The sequence below is a fragment of the Nymphaea colorata genome, chromosome 3, assembly GCF_008831285.2.
Source record: "Nymphaea colorata isolate Beijing-Zhang1983 chromosome 3, ASM883128v2, whole genome shotgun sequence".
Classification (NCBI taxonomy): domain Eukaryota; kingdom Viridiplantae; phylum Streptophyta; class Magnoliopsida; order Nymphaeales; family Nymphaeaceae; genus Nymphaea; species Nymphaea colorata.
Window position 1 is genome coordinate 22,891,534 of NC_045140.1, and position 13,805 is coordinate 22,905,338.

The following is a 13,805-nucleotide window of genomic DNA, read 5'->3' on the forward strand; positions in this document are numbered from 1 at the left end:
AAATTAAGAAAAAACTGATTATACGTATTGATTGGAAATATCAAATTACCGCCTACCTGGTTCATGGGCCGGTAAGAATAGTTCAGATTTCTGAGACCAACCCATAAACGAACAGAACACGTTATGGAAAGTCATTCTCAATAGACTCTTGTTTCCAGAACAAGTTTGACAAACAAGAAAAATACCTATTTTTTCCATGACATGTTTGACAAACACATACCACCTGCTTTAAAAGGGCAGTTTAACTTTGCAAGTGTTTCAATGAATATGTCCCAGAACGCTAGAACTAAGTGTTCATCATCAAAGGCTCACAACGCGTTCGTTTACCAAACGACCTAAAAAAGACAGCATGCATTTTCCTTGTTGGTGAAAAGTTACATGCAAAGAGACACATGGTGCCCTTACACGCCAATATCTTAAGGCTCAGCAGAGACTATAAATCCACATGAAACGCAAACACTCAGACAAGAGGAGAAAAAGAAAAAGATGGAGATCATGCAGTTGCTCGTCTCCACGCTCCTGCTCATGTCATCAGGGCTCGCCCTGACCCAGGCCCAGGTCCAATTCACCGGCAACAACACTGCATCGGGCACGCCGGGTGGCGTGCGGTTCGAACGCGAGATCGGCTTACAGTACAGCCTGAAGGTCCTCTCAGATGCCACCAACTTCATCTGGCAGACTTTCAGGCAAGGCACCGGTGACCGGAAGCCGGTGAACTCGGTGGGCCTATTCGTCGATGATATCGGCGGCGTAGCCTTCACATCCGGCAACCAAATCCACTTGAGCGCTCGCTACATCGCCGCTTACAGCGGCGATGTGAGGAGGGAGATAACGGGGGTCCTGTACCACGAGCCCACGCACGTCTGGCAGTGGGACGGCAAGGGGCAGGCGCCGGGATGGGTGATCGAGGGCGTGGCCGACTACGTCCGGCTGAAGGCGGGTTTCGTGCCTCCTCAGTGGGTGAAGCCCGGCGAGGGAAACAACTGGGACGAAAGATCTGACGTAACAGCTCGATTCTTTGACTACTGCAATGGATTGAAGGATGGGTTCGTAGCTGAGCTGAACGGGAAGATGAAGGACGGCTACAACGGTCGGTTCTTTGCGGACATCTTGGGAAAATCTCTGAACCAGCTGTGGAGCGACTACAAAGCTGCGCCCAGGAATTGATTTCTTCGGCTTTGCTTGAATGGACCTGCCCTGGTTGAGTTCAGTCGAGCTATCAGTTAGTTTAGAAGCATCAATAATGGAGTTTGTGCAGTGATAAAAAATGGAAGAAGGTGACCGTCTATCAGTCTATGTAACTCTCTTGCAGCTTTCTGCTTTGTTACTTGTTAGCTAGGAAGTGACTTAGGCCAAGGAAATAAATAAACCCTTATGAATATTTATTTTTAATAATATAACATATGGTTGAGACTGGCCATGGCGGCTTATTAGACGTCATTTGTCATCAAGACACTATGAAAGAATCACATTCATTGAACCCTAGAACTAGTATCTCGTGAACATACCTTGATTTTTAAACTATATTCATAACATCCCTTCTCCTCAACAATATCTTAATTGATTGATAGTCTGACCATGAAGAATTCGAAGCATTGGGTTAGAGAAAGTACCCACTTGAATCAAATTAAAAGAATCAAATCGGATTTAACACATAAAAACTTTGTTTTTGTCAACTTTTGGGAAAAAATTATTAGTTATTTATTTAAATCCACTTATGTTAACAAAATGCAACCGATTGAAATTTATACCTCAAACCAATGTGTGCCTATGTAAATCTTAGGAATTCCCACACGCAGTTTCAGATTCAGTACTTACCTTAAATTGTGTACTGGGTCAGAGTCTGACTAAAGAATCAATTGGACCTACTTTTTCTTGACCGATTCGATGCATTTGCATGGCCAAAAAGGAAAAAAGAAAAAAAGGAATAGAGTTGTCTTGGAACTAGCAGTGCGGTTCAACCAATAAACATAAGAAATTAAAAAAATATGCGGAGGTAAAATCATTTTTCTAATCTATCAACTATCTAAACATCAATTTCTCGGCTATATGTCTTTATGATCAATCGATCAAGATTTATTTATCATGTCAATAACTTCAATTACTTCCAAGGCATCATAGGATTCAGAATCTTGTGTGATGGACATGGAGAAATGCTCAAAAATTGATCCAATAATTATGTTATATCCAACTCTAACTCACGGCAAAGATAGGCCTAATTCAAATTAATTCGAAAACCCGTACTTATAAACACTGAACCTCTAAAAATCAAGTGTGTTCCACCAAAAACCAACAGCTACTGGAATCGAATACTTCCGTGAAGGGAGGGAGAGAAATGGGTGGATGGATCACTGCAACTCCATAACTTGGAGGCCACTCTCTCACCAACTACGTACGAATTAATTTTCTTCATTGTTATCGTCGTTAGGAGGACCTTGACTTCCCCTGCCACTCTTGAAAAATCTCTCTCCCTCTCTCTCTCTCTCTCTCTCTCTCTCAAAAAGAAATGGCTCACCATTTGGAGAATTTGGCTCTTTAGGTGAGTCATCTGGAACTCTAGAAATGATATTATTTATAGAAATGAAGCCGTCTCAGTTGAACTCACGTTTGGTTAATTTTTCGTAACCTATGGGAAACTATAACCTATGGGAAACTATCGGTACCTTCAACATCATACAAGAATTGAGATCTGATTTGTACATGTAATCTTTTTTCAAGTTCAACTTTTTGTTGGACTTATGTTAATGTTATTTTCCTCTCTCTCTCTCTCTCTCTCCGCGTTTCCTTGGCCCTCAAGAATCATTAACTGCAACTACCATCGAAGTTGCCAAGGAGATCCCCAAGCGAAGTTGCCAAGGAGATGCTAAGTGCTTGGCTTGATTTCCCTTATATAGTTCTGACATCTGAGCAAATTGAAGGACAGACTGACGCAGCAAACCAAATCCAGTAATGGATCATCCCCTTGTTATCTTTCTTTACCTGTTTGCCATGTTACTAGTTATCCATGCCATTGTAGGTTGCGGTCATTTCAACAAGCAGCAGGCTGCTACCTCTTGCAGAGGGCATGGCGCCTTTGGAGGAGCTCCCAGGGCCATTTTCTGGCGAGGTCATGTAACGCAGAACCTGATGGGGTTCTGCAACGATGGGCTAGATCCATTTGAATCTATCCCTTTTTTCTGGATTTTTGCTGTCAATTTGATTCAGATGGGGGCATGATTTCCATATATTGGTCAACCATGGCCTAAAATCTATGAAGTTACAGACCCGACAAGTTGTTTGGCATTTCTCTTTCAAAGAATTGAAGGTGTTTCCGCAGAATTGCAGCTCGATGCACATCAAAATCACCGCATTTTCATTGTCTACCTACCGACGATGATGTTGAATTATGCTTTTGAGGAAGGGGTTGCATTGCCAACTGCATCTGCAATCGCGTGTCGGAAATACTGGAACTCCTAAACATTGAACTGCATTGCGATGCTACTGTGGAGGATTTACCAGTTAAAAATACGATATGTAAAAGCTAGGAAGATACTCAGGAAGTAATGGAGTGTACTGCCGTTGAGAGAAAGACAAGTGAAGAATTGTGGTCGTGTAGTAGGTTCATCCTTGAATTGAACAATGTAATGGAGCAGGTTCAATCTTGAATTGAACAATGTAACTGGTGTGAATCATAATTGTGTTTTGTTTCAAGGTATCAGAGATGCCAGCCCTTGTGTCTGACTTGCTAGCTTAGTTATGTAAATTATTGACGGTGAGATGGTGTCTTCCAGTTATGTCCCATTTCTATCATTATCTGCTACTTGGTTTCTATCAAGCTTGTTAGATCAAAACACCATTAAAAGAATAAGGAATGCTGAATACATAACTCAAGTGGGAGGTCAGCCTAACGATCTTATGCTGGAGCAATTCTACGCTCACTTGATCGAATTACTCGAGTTGTAGGGCTGGAAACATCAAACGAAATATGAGAACTATTGAGGATCAGGACCCGTGTAGAACAGACAATCAAGATTCAAGCGACTCAAAAGCAGAAAGCAAGGAAGTAATGCCATCTGCTATTAGGAACGCTTGCCATTGTTCAGAGGCAGGTAATGAATCGCATCCTTGATGACCTTTCTAGTAAATCTTTCATTTGTTGATCAAATGATCCTTTCATTTGGTATCACTGAGTTTGATGAAACTAAAAGAGTATTGCTATTGAATTATGAAACAGAGTTGGGGAAACATGCATGGAGATTCTTCCGAAGACTAACGGACGTAGGAGCGATTTGTATTCATGAACAAGTCGAGGATCTCTTTGTTTAATTCATGAATCGGTCGATCGATATATACGGTGTTTGAAATCTGAATCTGCAAGTCTTTCCAGAGGATTCATTAATGTCTTGGAGCAAAAGTACTCCAGAATCACAACCAAATCTCTTTAAGATCGGGCTCAAAAACACTTTTGGTAATTGCTTTTTCTTCTTTGGTTCTATACCACCGCAGTGGGTTTCTTATTTGCATGTTGGCAAGATTTTCTGCAAACATATTTGTTCGTGTTCACATACACAAATGTGGAGTGCCGAAGAACAGTAAGAGACAAGGCGTCCCAATTATCCAACACTATCACGTGAACTGTGAACACCTAAGCTCAGGCCCAGACATCCCCTGCTTCAAAAGCCTCACCTGTCGAGTCCACTGGAGCAGATGCGCCGATCGACCGACCTTCTGCTACCTGCGCCCTCTCTCCGGCCTCAACACATGGGAACATTCTGTACCAATATTTTCTTCAGCTCTCACACTATACATGGAACATTCTCTCATGTTCGTGTTTATGCACTTCTTTGTTTGGACTTTGGAAGGAAAAGGCGTTGAACAGTTCATAGATTACTTGCTTTATTGGTGTTTTGTTAATTATAGGGATCATTTAGTAGTAGGGACACTATGCGAAGGTCATATGAAAATCTACCTCAATTATTGCATCAGATTGATAAAAAACACCCGCAAACTTTGAGACCGATAAGTGGGACACTCACATATTGTTCCTTTTACCAAACTACTTCATATACATACACAAAATATAGTTATTCATAGATATTTTTGAATTGGCACAAAAAATTTCAATTAGGGTTGTATATGCTGAGATCACCGGCTAATCGTGGGTCGTTTGTCCTTGAAAGTTGTTGTTATGTGTATTTGTCTCAAAGATTGGGGCACATTCGTAGAATACTTAACAAAATGTTGTAACAATCTCATTCAATCTTTAGAGCAAATACCTAAGATAGAGCAAATGCGTAAGATAGCAACATATTGTTATTGTAGCCAAACACCCCTTATACTACTGGACCGGGCTCAAACGTAATCAGCTGTTAATCCGAGGATTCGGACAGGACGTGAGGAGAACCCACCTCCTTAATGCAGGTCGCCGGACCAAGACTTGCTTGATCAATTAATGCCTAATCCTTGCAGAGAACATAAATTAGAGACAATAATGAAGCCGTATAAAGTTCTAAAGAGTCTGCCATATCAGAGGAGTAGGTCCTATTTCTTGGTTGCTAAAATCTCAATATCTGTTTCATAATCCAATTATATAAGCAATATCCAATTAAATCCTTACTATTGTTAAGTGGGTTTTGAACTGTAGCAGAAACTTGAGTGCTACTCTGAAAATGTTCCATATGAACAATCATTTGCATCTCATTTTAACATTATGGTAGCATCAATCTTTTTGTTATATGCTCCCGTGTGCCTCACATGTCAATAGCATATTTTTATCGAACTCGAAGAACCATGTACATGGCATGGCTTTCTATGCCATTTTGAAATGCTAAAATATGTCACACATTCGCTTGGACAATAGTTTTAAAATAATTGTCTTTGTACGTCATAATGACGATCTTTTAAGAAGTAGATAGTTTCGCCGAGATAAAAGGAGGAAGTTTTCGAATGAATAGTTCTTTATGGTATAGAAAGAAGGGCGCGTCTTACTCCAAGAAAGTGAGATTTTTGTGGAGTTAACAAATGGTTGTAGGCTCATGCAGTGGTTGCTTTCTTATACACTAAGGTCGGACGGGACCATGCATCACGTGAGAATGGCACATGAATTTTATTCTTGAAGTCAAAAAATATTTTCTAGACAAATGACGATATGGAATACATACTTTGAATTCAAGACAAATCTTGACCATGGAACAAAAGGGTCTTGTAAGCGCTTGGATTTTCAAAACTCGTCTCTTATTTCAAGAAAAAAAATCCGCAATTAGTGGCCGCAACCATGGTTGGCAGTACAAGGAAACGATAAGAAATATACACAAATAAAAACTTTGTACGTACAAAGAGATTCGAACCTGCATCGACGGTGTGGCCAAAGAAAATATAAATGTTTTAGCCTTAGTTTTAATTATTAAAGAGATTTAGGCTTTTGAAAGCGGGTCGGATCGGGTTACACGACACCGCTGATTAATCATAGAGCTAGGGCACGATCAAACCGGGTTCGGTCTGAGGACGGGTTTGATTTGATTTTAGTTTTACCAGGGGAGGGCAGAGGGAAGGAGGGGATTTTCATTGAAGGCCCAACTTCTTGAAATAATAAAAAAATGGACCCCAAGTTGCAGATTTTTGCTATACAACTCGCAACGGGGATGCTCGAATTACTTCTTTCCAACGCGTAAAATTTTATTTATTTCGAAGTTGGACGGCGTTGAACTATTTTTTATAGGAAAACCTTCCCGTGGCCAACTTCTTCCAGTCTAATTGACATTCTGCCTAGTGCTCAAAAGGCAACGCTAAAAGATGGTGGCAAACTTTGGCCAGTGTTAGAAAAAAAATGAATACATATTATATATATATATATAAGAAGCACATAAGAAATTAATTAGCCTACTTTGTGGGGGAGGATATCACGAGTACAACGGTGTAACTTAAACAATGTCGTTTGATCTGCTTTGATAGTGATCTATCTGTACAATACACGAGATTAAATTCAAAATCCGAGTGCAGGACCCGACAAAAAAGGCTTTCAGTTTCTGAACTTTCTCCATGAGAAGAAAAAGCCTTTTCTGCCGGCGCTTTTGAAGAGGTCAAGCGGATTACTTTTCAGTCTAACAAGAAAAGGTTGGAATCTAATCTTCTTCATTTTTCATTTCAGACTTCCTAGTTTAGTTCCTACTATAGGATGTTTTAGGGGCTGGTGAAGCAGTATTCGGAACATGGAAGGTCCACGTCCGCAAGCCCAGCGCAGTAAAATGTAAAGATACTTGAAATATAATATTCCCACTGAGTTTATTAATGGCGGCACAGTTTCCCATGCCAAGAATCTTGAACACCAACGTATATTAACTGCATCTTATAGCTTTGTAGCTCCATCGCGTCTTACAAAATGATTTTATGGTGACTCAAAGGACGACTGTGAATGTGATATGAACAGAATTTCTACCTGCTGTACATGTTTAATAGGTGGAAGAAAACTAGATTCTGTCACTCAACCCAGCTTTTAAATTTCTTAGGAAATCACACCCAAAAAGTGGTAATAAAACATCCATGTTAGAACCCCTGCTTCTGCATGTTTTGGCTTGTGGAAGTTGAATCTCTCATGGATCTTTAACTCTCACTGCTTTTATGACAGCTGAATCTCCAAATTCCACAAAGTAAACCACTTTGAGGTTGCGACCTCTCCCTCTTTAGACACGTTGCTGACAGAACTCTTAGCTATATAGGATAAAGTAAGCCCATTTGTTAGACCTAAGGATATAGTAGAACCGATCAATCTTCAAACCGGCCGTCAGCCTTTTAGACATACAGGTTTGGCAGCAAAACCTTCCATCTGCTGTCACTTTCTCCTGCTTTTTCCCCAACTTTTGATTATGATCAGAAACGAGAAAGTGTGTTTGGCCCTGCCGACAGCGAAATCTTTGGTCCATACTCCTTAAAACCCATCTCAACTATGCCACATTGACCAGTTAACAGTACTCTTATGATCTGATCAGTACTGCTTGATGCAGTACAAAGCCCAAGTATTTCTTATGGTGATTCATTCTAGAGATGTTTGCATACTTGTATTCTACCAACTAGCAAGAAACATGTCCTTTTGGTTGGAAGCAGACAGGTTATTACTTAGCTCAAAAAGATGATAAAATTAATGCTGAGGGACAGCTTAGTGCAAGTACGTAGTAATACGTGGTGCTCAAGAAAATTGTTCGGTCCTTGAACTTGGGCTGTGCCTTTCATGATTCCCAAGCCATGCGCTTGTGGGGTGCTCGCAATAAATGTGAGGTAAATGAGAATCGCTTGCCGTCGTCCGGTGCCTGATCATAAGTACAGGCCGAATTCATGGACCCCTTACTTGGGTACTTGCGCATTCCCACCATGTTTTTCTAACATGCTTAGATATGATCACATAATTCTTCCATGAGGAAAGCTCGACGCTTTCAGCAGCTAATGAAAAAAGCTTGTTGGTGACTATGATAATTCATGTTTCACGATCAGAAGCAAACGAAGAACACATGTCTTTCTTACTCAAGCCGCTGGTAGTGCCGAAATCGCGTTTGTTTCATGTCTTCCAAGCTAAACAGAATTAGTACGTTAATCATTGAACTACCGGTACCATATATAATTCAAAATGTTGAACTCAGAGCAATGTTTCAGGATATCGTCAATATCCAGTATCAATATTATAAATTCCTGATTTCTTTCGTAAATGTACTTACAAGGATGTGGAGAGCATTAAAGCTATTTCATATAAAAGAAAAAAGAAGAAAAAAAAAAAAAGAAATAAGCAAGGGAAGGCACCAAGAATTCGGCCGTCTAATGCCCTGCTCCTCCACGACTAGGACCCTCGTAAGCTCTCCTCCCGGCGAACCGACCTGCCGAGAGATGACCGACGGGCCTGCCGGCCTCTGCGTGCTGTGAGGCGAAAACGAAGACGAAGACGATGATGGTGAGGAGGAAGAGGAGGAGGGAACCGGTGTTGAGACGTCTGCGGCTCTTCATGGTTGGTTGGTGGCCCTTTTCGGCAGCAGAATTAGCTACCAGGGAGGGATGGTGAGGGAAGGGTGGGTTTGGTGTTGAATACTGAGACCGGAGGGAGAAAAGGAGCAGGAGGTTTGTGGGAATGGGCGGGAGGAGCGGGATTAAATGGTGTTAGAGAGTGGGGAGACCTTGACTTGGTTTTCCGTGGAGGCAGCTAGCGGGCCAGCGACGTCGTTGTCATCATCGTTGCGTGATGCGTGAAGCAGGAGAAAGAGGAAGAAGAGGCATCTCCATCCTCCACGGCCCCCCCTCCCTTTTGACTTCAGATTTCTCAGTTTTCTTCAAACAGTAATTGCAGTAAAGTCTTCGAGGGGTTAGTGTAAGGGATGGGGCAAGGGTTAGTCTTTGAATGTCTGAATCATCCATTCTCTGTGATGTAAAGAGGGAGACCATGAATTGTTTTTGGCAAATAGCAGCTCTGTCCACCCTCAGGGTGGTGAGTTTGTCATCCGTAACTTTCTTATAAATACACATGCAACCAGGAATTTTGGATTCTTTTAATGATAAAAAGATTGAACGTCGGGATTTTGAAAGTAATTTTCCGATATGTGCCGTTTGATCGGATCAGGTGATCTAAGGTTTCGAGATATAAGACTCCAAGGTTTCAAATTTAAAAATTGTTTACGGTGATTGAAATCCTGCTATTTCAGAGATGCAGTAATATTCACTGATCTTCATGAATTTGTCATTCTAATTGCGTCTTAAAATATATATTCTATGGATTTCAAGCTACAGCTTTCCCTTTTGGCTTGAGATTCGTGAATATGTTTTGGAACGTGAAAATTTTGAATCCATGATTCTCAAATCTGCTGCTTGTTAGCATCATGAATTTAAGGTGGGTAATGATTTCTTGTGTTGTGAAAATTTTCCAGTAAAATTTTGCACTCCCATAATTAAGTTTCGTCTTCTAAACAAATTGTACATGAAATTTTGAAACAACTAATGGTCTAAAAGGACTGTCCATATCCTTGGTAAATGCAAACACCGTCTTTTGAAAAGTAATTTCGGAAGAGCATGTGATTTTCCCCAACTAAAATTACGCAAGAAGCGAGTAATTGGTAATGGCGGACAGAGTCTTAAATTCTATACGAATTTCGCGTCTTTCGACAGGAGCATTTGTTAGTGTTTGCTAACTTGCCTAGTCTAGAGTAGGTTCGATCAACGTGTGGAGGTTTGCTTTGCATTTCGTTTCTTCCATGATCCCCACATACATGTATATCGTGCTTTCTTTTTTCTTTTCCTCGTGTTCAACACCTTAACAAAATCTGGGTGTCTACTTTTTTGCCCTTTTTTATTAAGTGAAAGGGTTAGTTGGTCTCGATCTTATCATGAATTTGTCGTAACCAGCAAACACTCCTTCCCTTTCATAACTAACAACTTCTCTCTCTCTCTCTTAAATGCAGTTGGGACAAGAGGGCATGTCGTTGGTATGTTGGTTTACGGTCATAAATCCCGTTCTCAAATTTTATTTGCTCATAAAATCCCTTTGAGAATATCATCAGAGATGCAATTTAGATCTCGAAATATCTAAAAATGCCACAAAAAGGTTCCGCAGATTAGCTCTTCGTTCTCTCTCTGTTTTCCGTTCTCCTTCTCTGTTCTCCATTCTCCTTGTTCTATAATTTCTTTGTTTCTTGACCATCTTTTTTTTTTTTCTGTCACCCAATTTTTGTTCATGAAGTCCCATTATGTCGGCACATCTTCATTAGTTTTCCTCAAGAAAAGTAGAGAGAAGTATACAAGAATATAAACATTGTATCGATAGAAATGCGACAACTTAAAGGATTTTTTTGTTTATTATATTTAGGTCTTATAAAACCTTACCTGCACTCGCATATTTTCAAAAAGTCGCCGGTAATTGTGACCAAGAATTAGAAAAATACTCCTCGGCGAGGAAGATGGGGATGCCTCCAAGGAAGAAGAATTTCAAGAAAGGGAATGAACGGCATGTCGTTGAAGTCTTTGGATCTTATGCGACCACCGACTTACACTTCTTTTGGTCTCTCTTGAAAGAAAGTCTTGATTGGTGCACGTTGCTTTTGTAGGCGCCGGCATTGTCTACAAAGTCGGGATGCCCGAACTACTTCCCAACCGCAAACAGTGAAGAAGCTGGAAAATTCAGATGCACAATTATGCAAATCTCATATTGAGAAGGACTAAACCCCATCCTTATATAAGAAAAATGATCTCAAAAGCGGCCATTTTCATCCTTAGGGACACCTGCCTCTGGCTTATATGTGGCTCCTCACAACAGCAAAGTCAATGTCCCCCTACTATACTCACATTAACATTAACATTAACATACAGCAGGGTGGTGCAAGCAATAGATAGTGCACGAAAGAAAAATATGCAATAGAGAATGCATACTTAATGTGCATGGTCACATAAATCAGGTCCCTTTTACTATTTTTTCATTTACGAACTCGAGCTTAACATGATCTTTCGAGCTATTCTCAGGTAGGTTGGAGGTACTGTGGACAATTGCCCACGCAACTGCAAAAAAAACTTGTTATTTTTATATTGATATTTCTGAACGTTTTTTTTTTCATTTACATAATGATGTCCCTTAAATTTTCAAAATTTTATGACTAGTGCTCCTTAACCAAAATCTTCTGGCTCTGCCTCTCTTCTTAGGAAGCACTCTTGTTGATAAATTACAGTGGGCTGCTCTTTCTCTATAGTTAAATTGAATCTTATTGCACACAGAAAAAGTGATTGATGAAGTTTACGTGGAAACGAAGTTGTATAAACACATTCCAATGTCTGGACCAAACTTCTGCATGCAACATGCCAATACCCATGCGTGTAGACGTGCCACTATATTAATGTGGAAGCCATAAAGGCACACTGATATAGATTCAATCAAGAGAGTGATTAGCGGCATTAATTTCTTTTGGTTTGATGGGCAGAGAGCATTTAAAGAGGATGCATTTGGTCGGCATAAATCGGTGGCGAAGGGCCCGGCCGGCATTCTCTACTCCTCAATCTAGCGATGTTGTGTATATAGAATGAATATGCTGCCGCCCCTCCATGTGATTCTTCGGCTCCCTTCAAAATTAATGCAAGTGTTCCCGACAACCAAGAACACTAAAAATCCGTGCCGTTTTGCCATAAATCTTCCAATCAAAAATTTAAGGAGAGGAAACAGAAAACCATGTGACACCTCCCTTCAGACGCCCTTACACCAAGGCCCTTAATTTGCTTCATTCCTCGCAACAGGTAACATGTTTCTTTCTTGCAACTTCAAGCGTTTCGAGCTGAATTGATTGAGCTTCGGTACTCGTCTCTGATCGGCCGGAATGGACCCGAGCTCCGGCGGCTTCCCTCGAGCTTAATTAAGCTTGAACAACCTTTAGCAGATGAGCTTAAACAATGAGTTATGGGTTGGTTCACATCCTGCTAAGTCACTAAATACAGGTATAGGTTAGGATATGGTATTAGTATGGGGTAGTGGGTAGCGGTATGTACTTAAAAAATCTTGGTATGGTTATGGTAAAAAAAGTGTGTGTATATATATATATATATATATATATATATATATATATGAAAATTAAATTGTGACTAGCGTTTTAGAGTCACTCAGTCATCTAATAGGATCATTTGATCCACTATGGTAGACAATTAAGATAAAAACAAAGAAAAAAAATGATGTATTTTTGTCATCTAATATGAACTTACACATCAGATGGACCTGGTTAGATGGTTGGACCATATATAACATATCATCAATAATAGTTCCTTTCACAATTCCTACATATAATGTCATAAAACATAAATAAACTAACAAAAAAATATGGTTAAAGAGTATTTAAAACAATGAAAAAACAAATGTGGTTTGGATTGGTTCTGACCTGAAATTGATCCAAACATATCACCAGGTACGTGCGCATATAACCCACGTACCTTTGTGACTTACCCTGCAGGCCAAAGATGGTTCCAAGGATGTATATAGTTTTAGATTTGTTCTTTCGTGCAGACTAGCTAGGTGTTTGGAATTTGGATTCAGGTAATCGAAGACCTTTACATCCCTATTGAGTTGGGCGTGGGTCGACCTTGATTCATCTATGATTTTAGATCTAGGAACGTAAACATTTCAAAATAAGATAATCTGAACGCTTAAAAAGAAGTGGATTCGGTAATTGACTTTGGTAGAACCAAAATTTCCAAATCCCAAAAAACCATATCCCAAATGTATACATATATAACGCTCTGTGTTGTGTGATGATGCCTTCAGAATAGGCTTATGTTAATTGATCGTCCAGAAAAAAAAATATGAAAAGTTTATACATTAAACTCGGGTTCTTTGCTACCAGTTGTCACAAGTTGTAATGTTTCAAGTAAGAAAAGAAGCTGGCTTCAAGGCAAACTGGAATCATCCAAACCAAATATTCGAGCTGTCTCTGCATTAAATGGGTGAAGTACTATATCTCATTGGGTGTGTGTGTGCAAAGATGATTTAAGGGTAGTTTTATATTGTTCATCTTGCTCACACCAGCTCATATAATTTGCTTTGTTTACATGCTTAAACTTCATTGATTTTCACTTTTTTACATAGGACTTTCCCTTAAAGATTGAAATTTAAAATAACAGTATCCCTCAGCTAGAAATCTCTGGCTCCCCCACTTATTCATAAATCACAAAAACTACCGATCTCATATCAAATAAGATGTCAGATAGCTGAATCCCTCCTAATCTTCAATTACAGATACAAATGAATGGCACTAATTTTTCTTCAAGTCAAAACTTGATATGCTAAAATTAGGCTGAAGTAGCCTCACGTGATCCAGACTAACTCGTAT

General features: G+C 39.9%; 1 protein-coding gene across 1 annotated transcript; it reads left to right on the forward strand.

Annotated features, from left to right (window-relative positions):
* Nucleotides 1-485: 485 nt before the first annotated feature.
* LOC116251255 (uncharacterized) lies at nt 486-1,366 on the forward strand. The gene has a single exon (XM_031625412.2). The coding sequence runs from the start codon at nt 487-489 to the stop codon at nt 1,165-1,167; it is 681 nt and encodes a 226-aa protein (XP_031481272.1). The 5' UTR covers nt 486; the 3' UTR covers nt 1,168-1,366.
* The last annotated feature ends 12,439 nt before the right edge of the window (nt 1,367-13,805 follow it).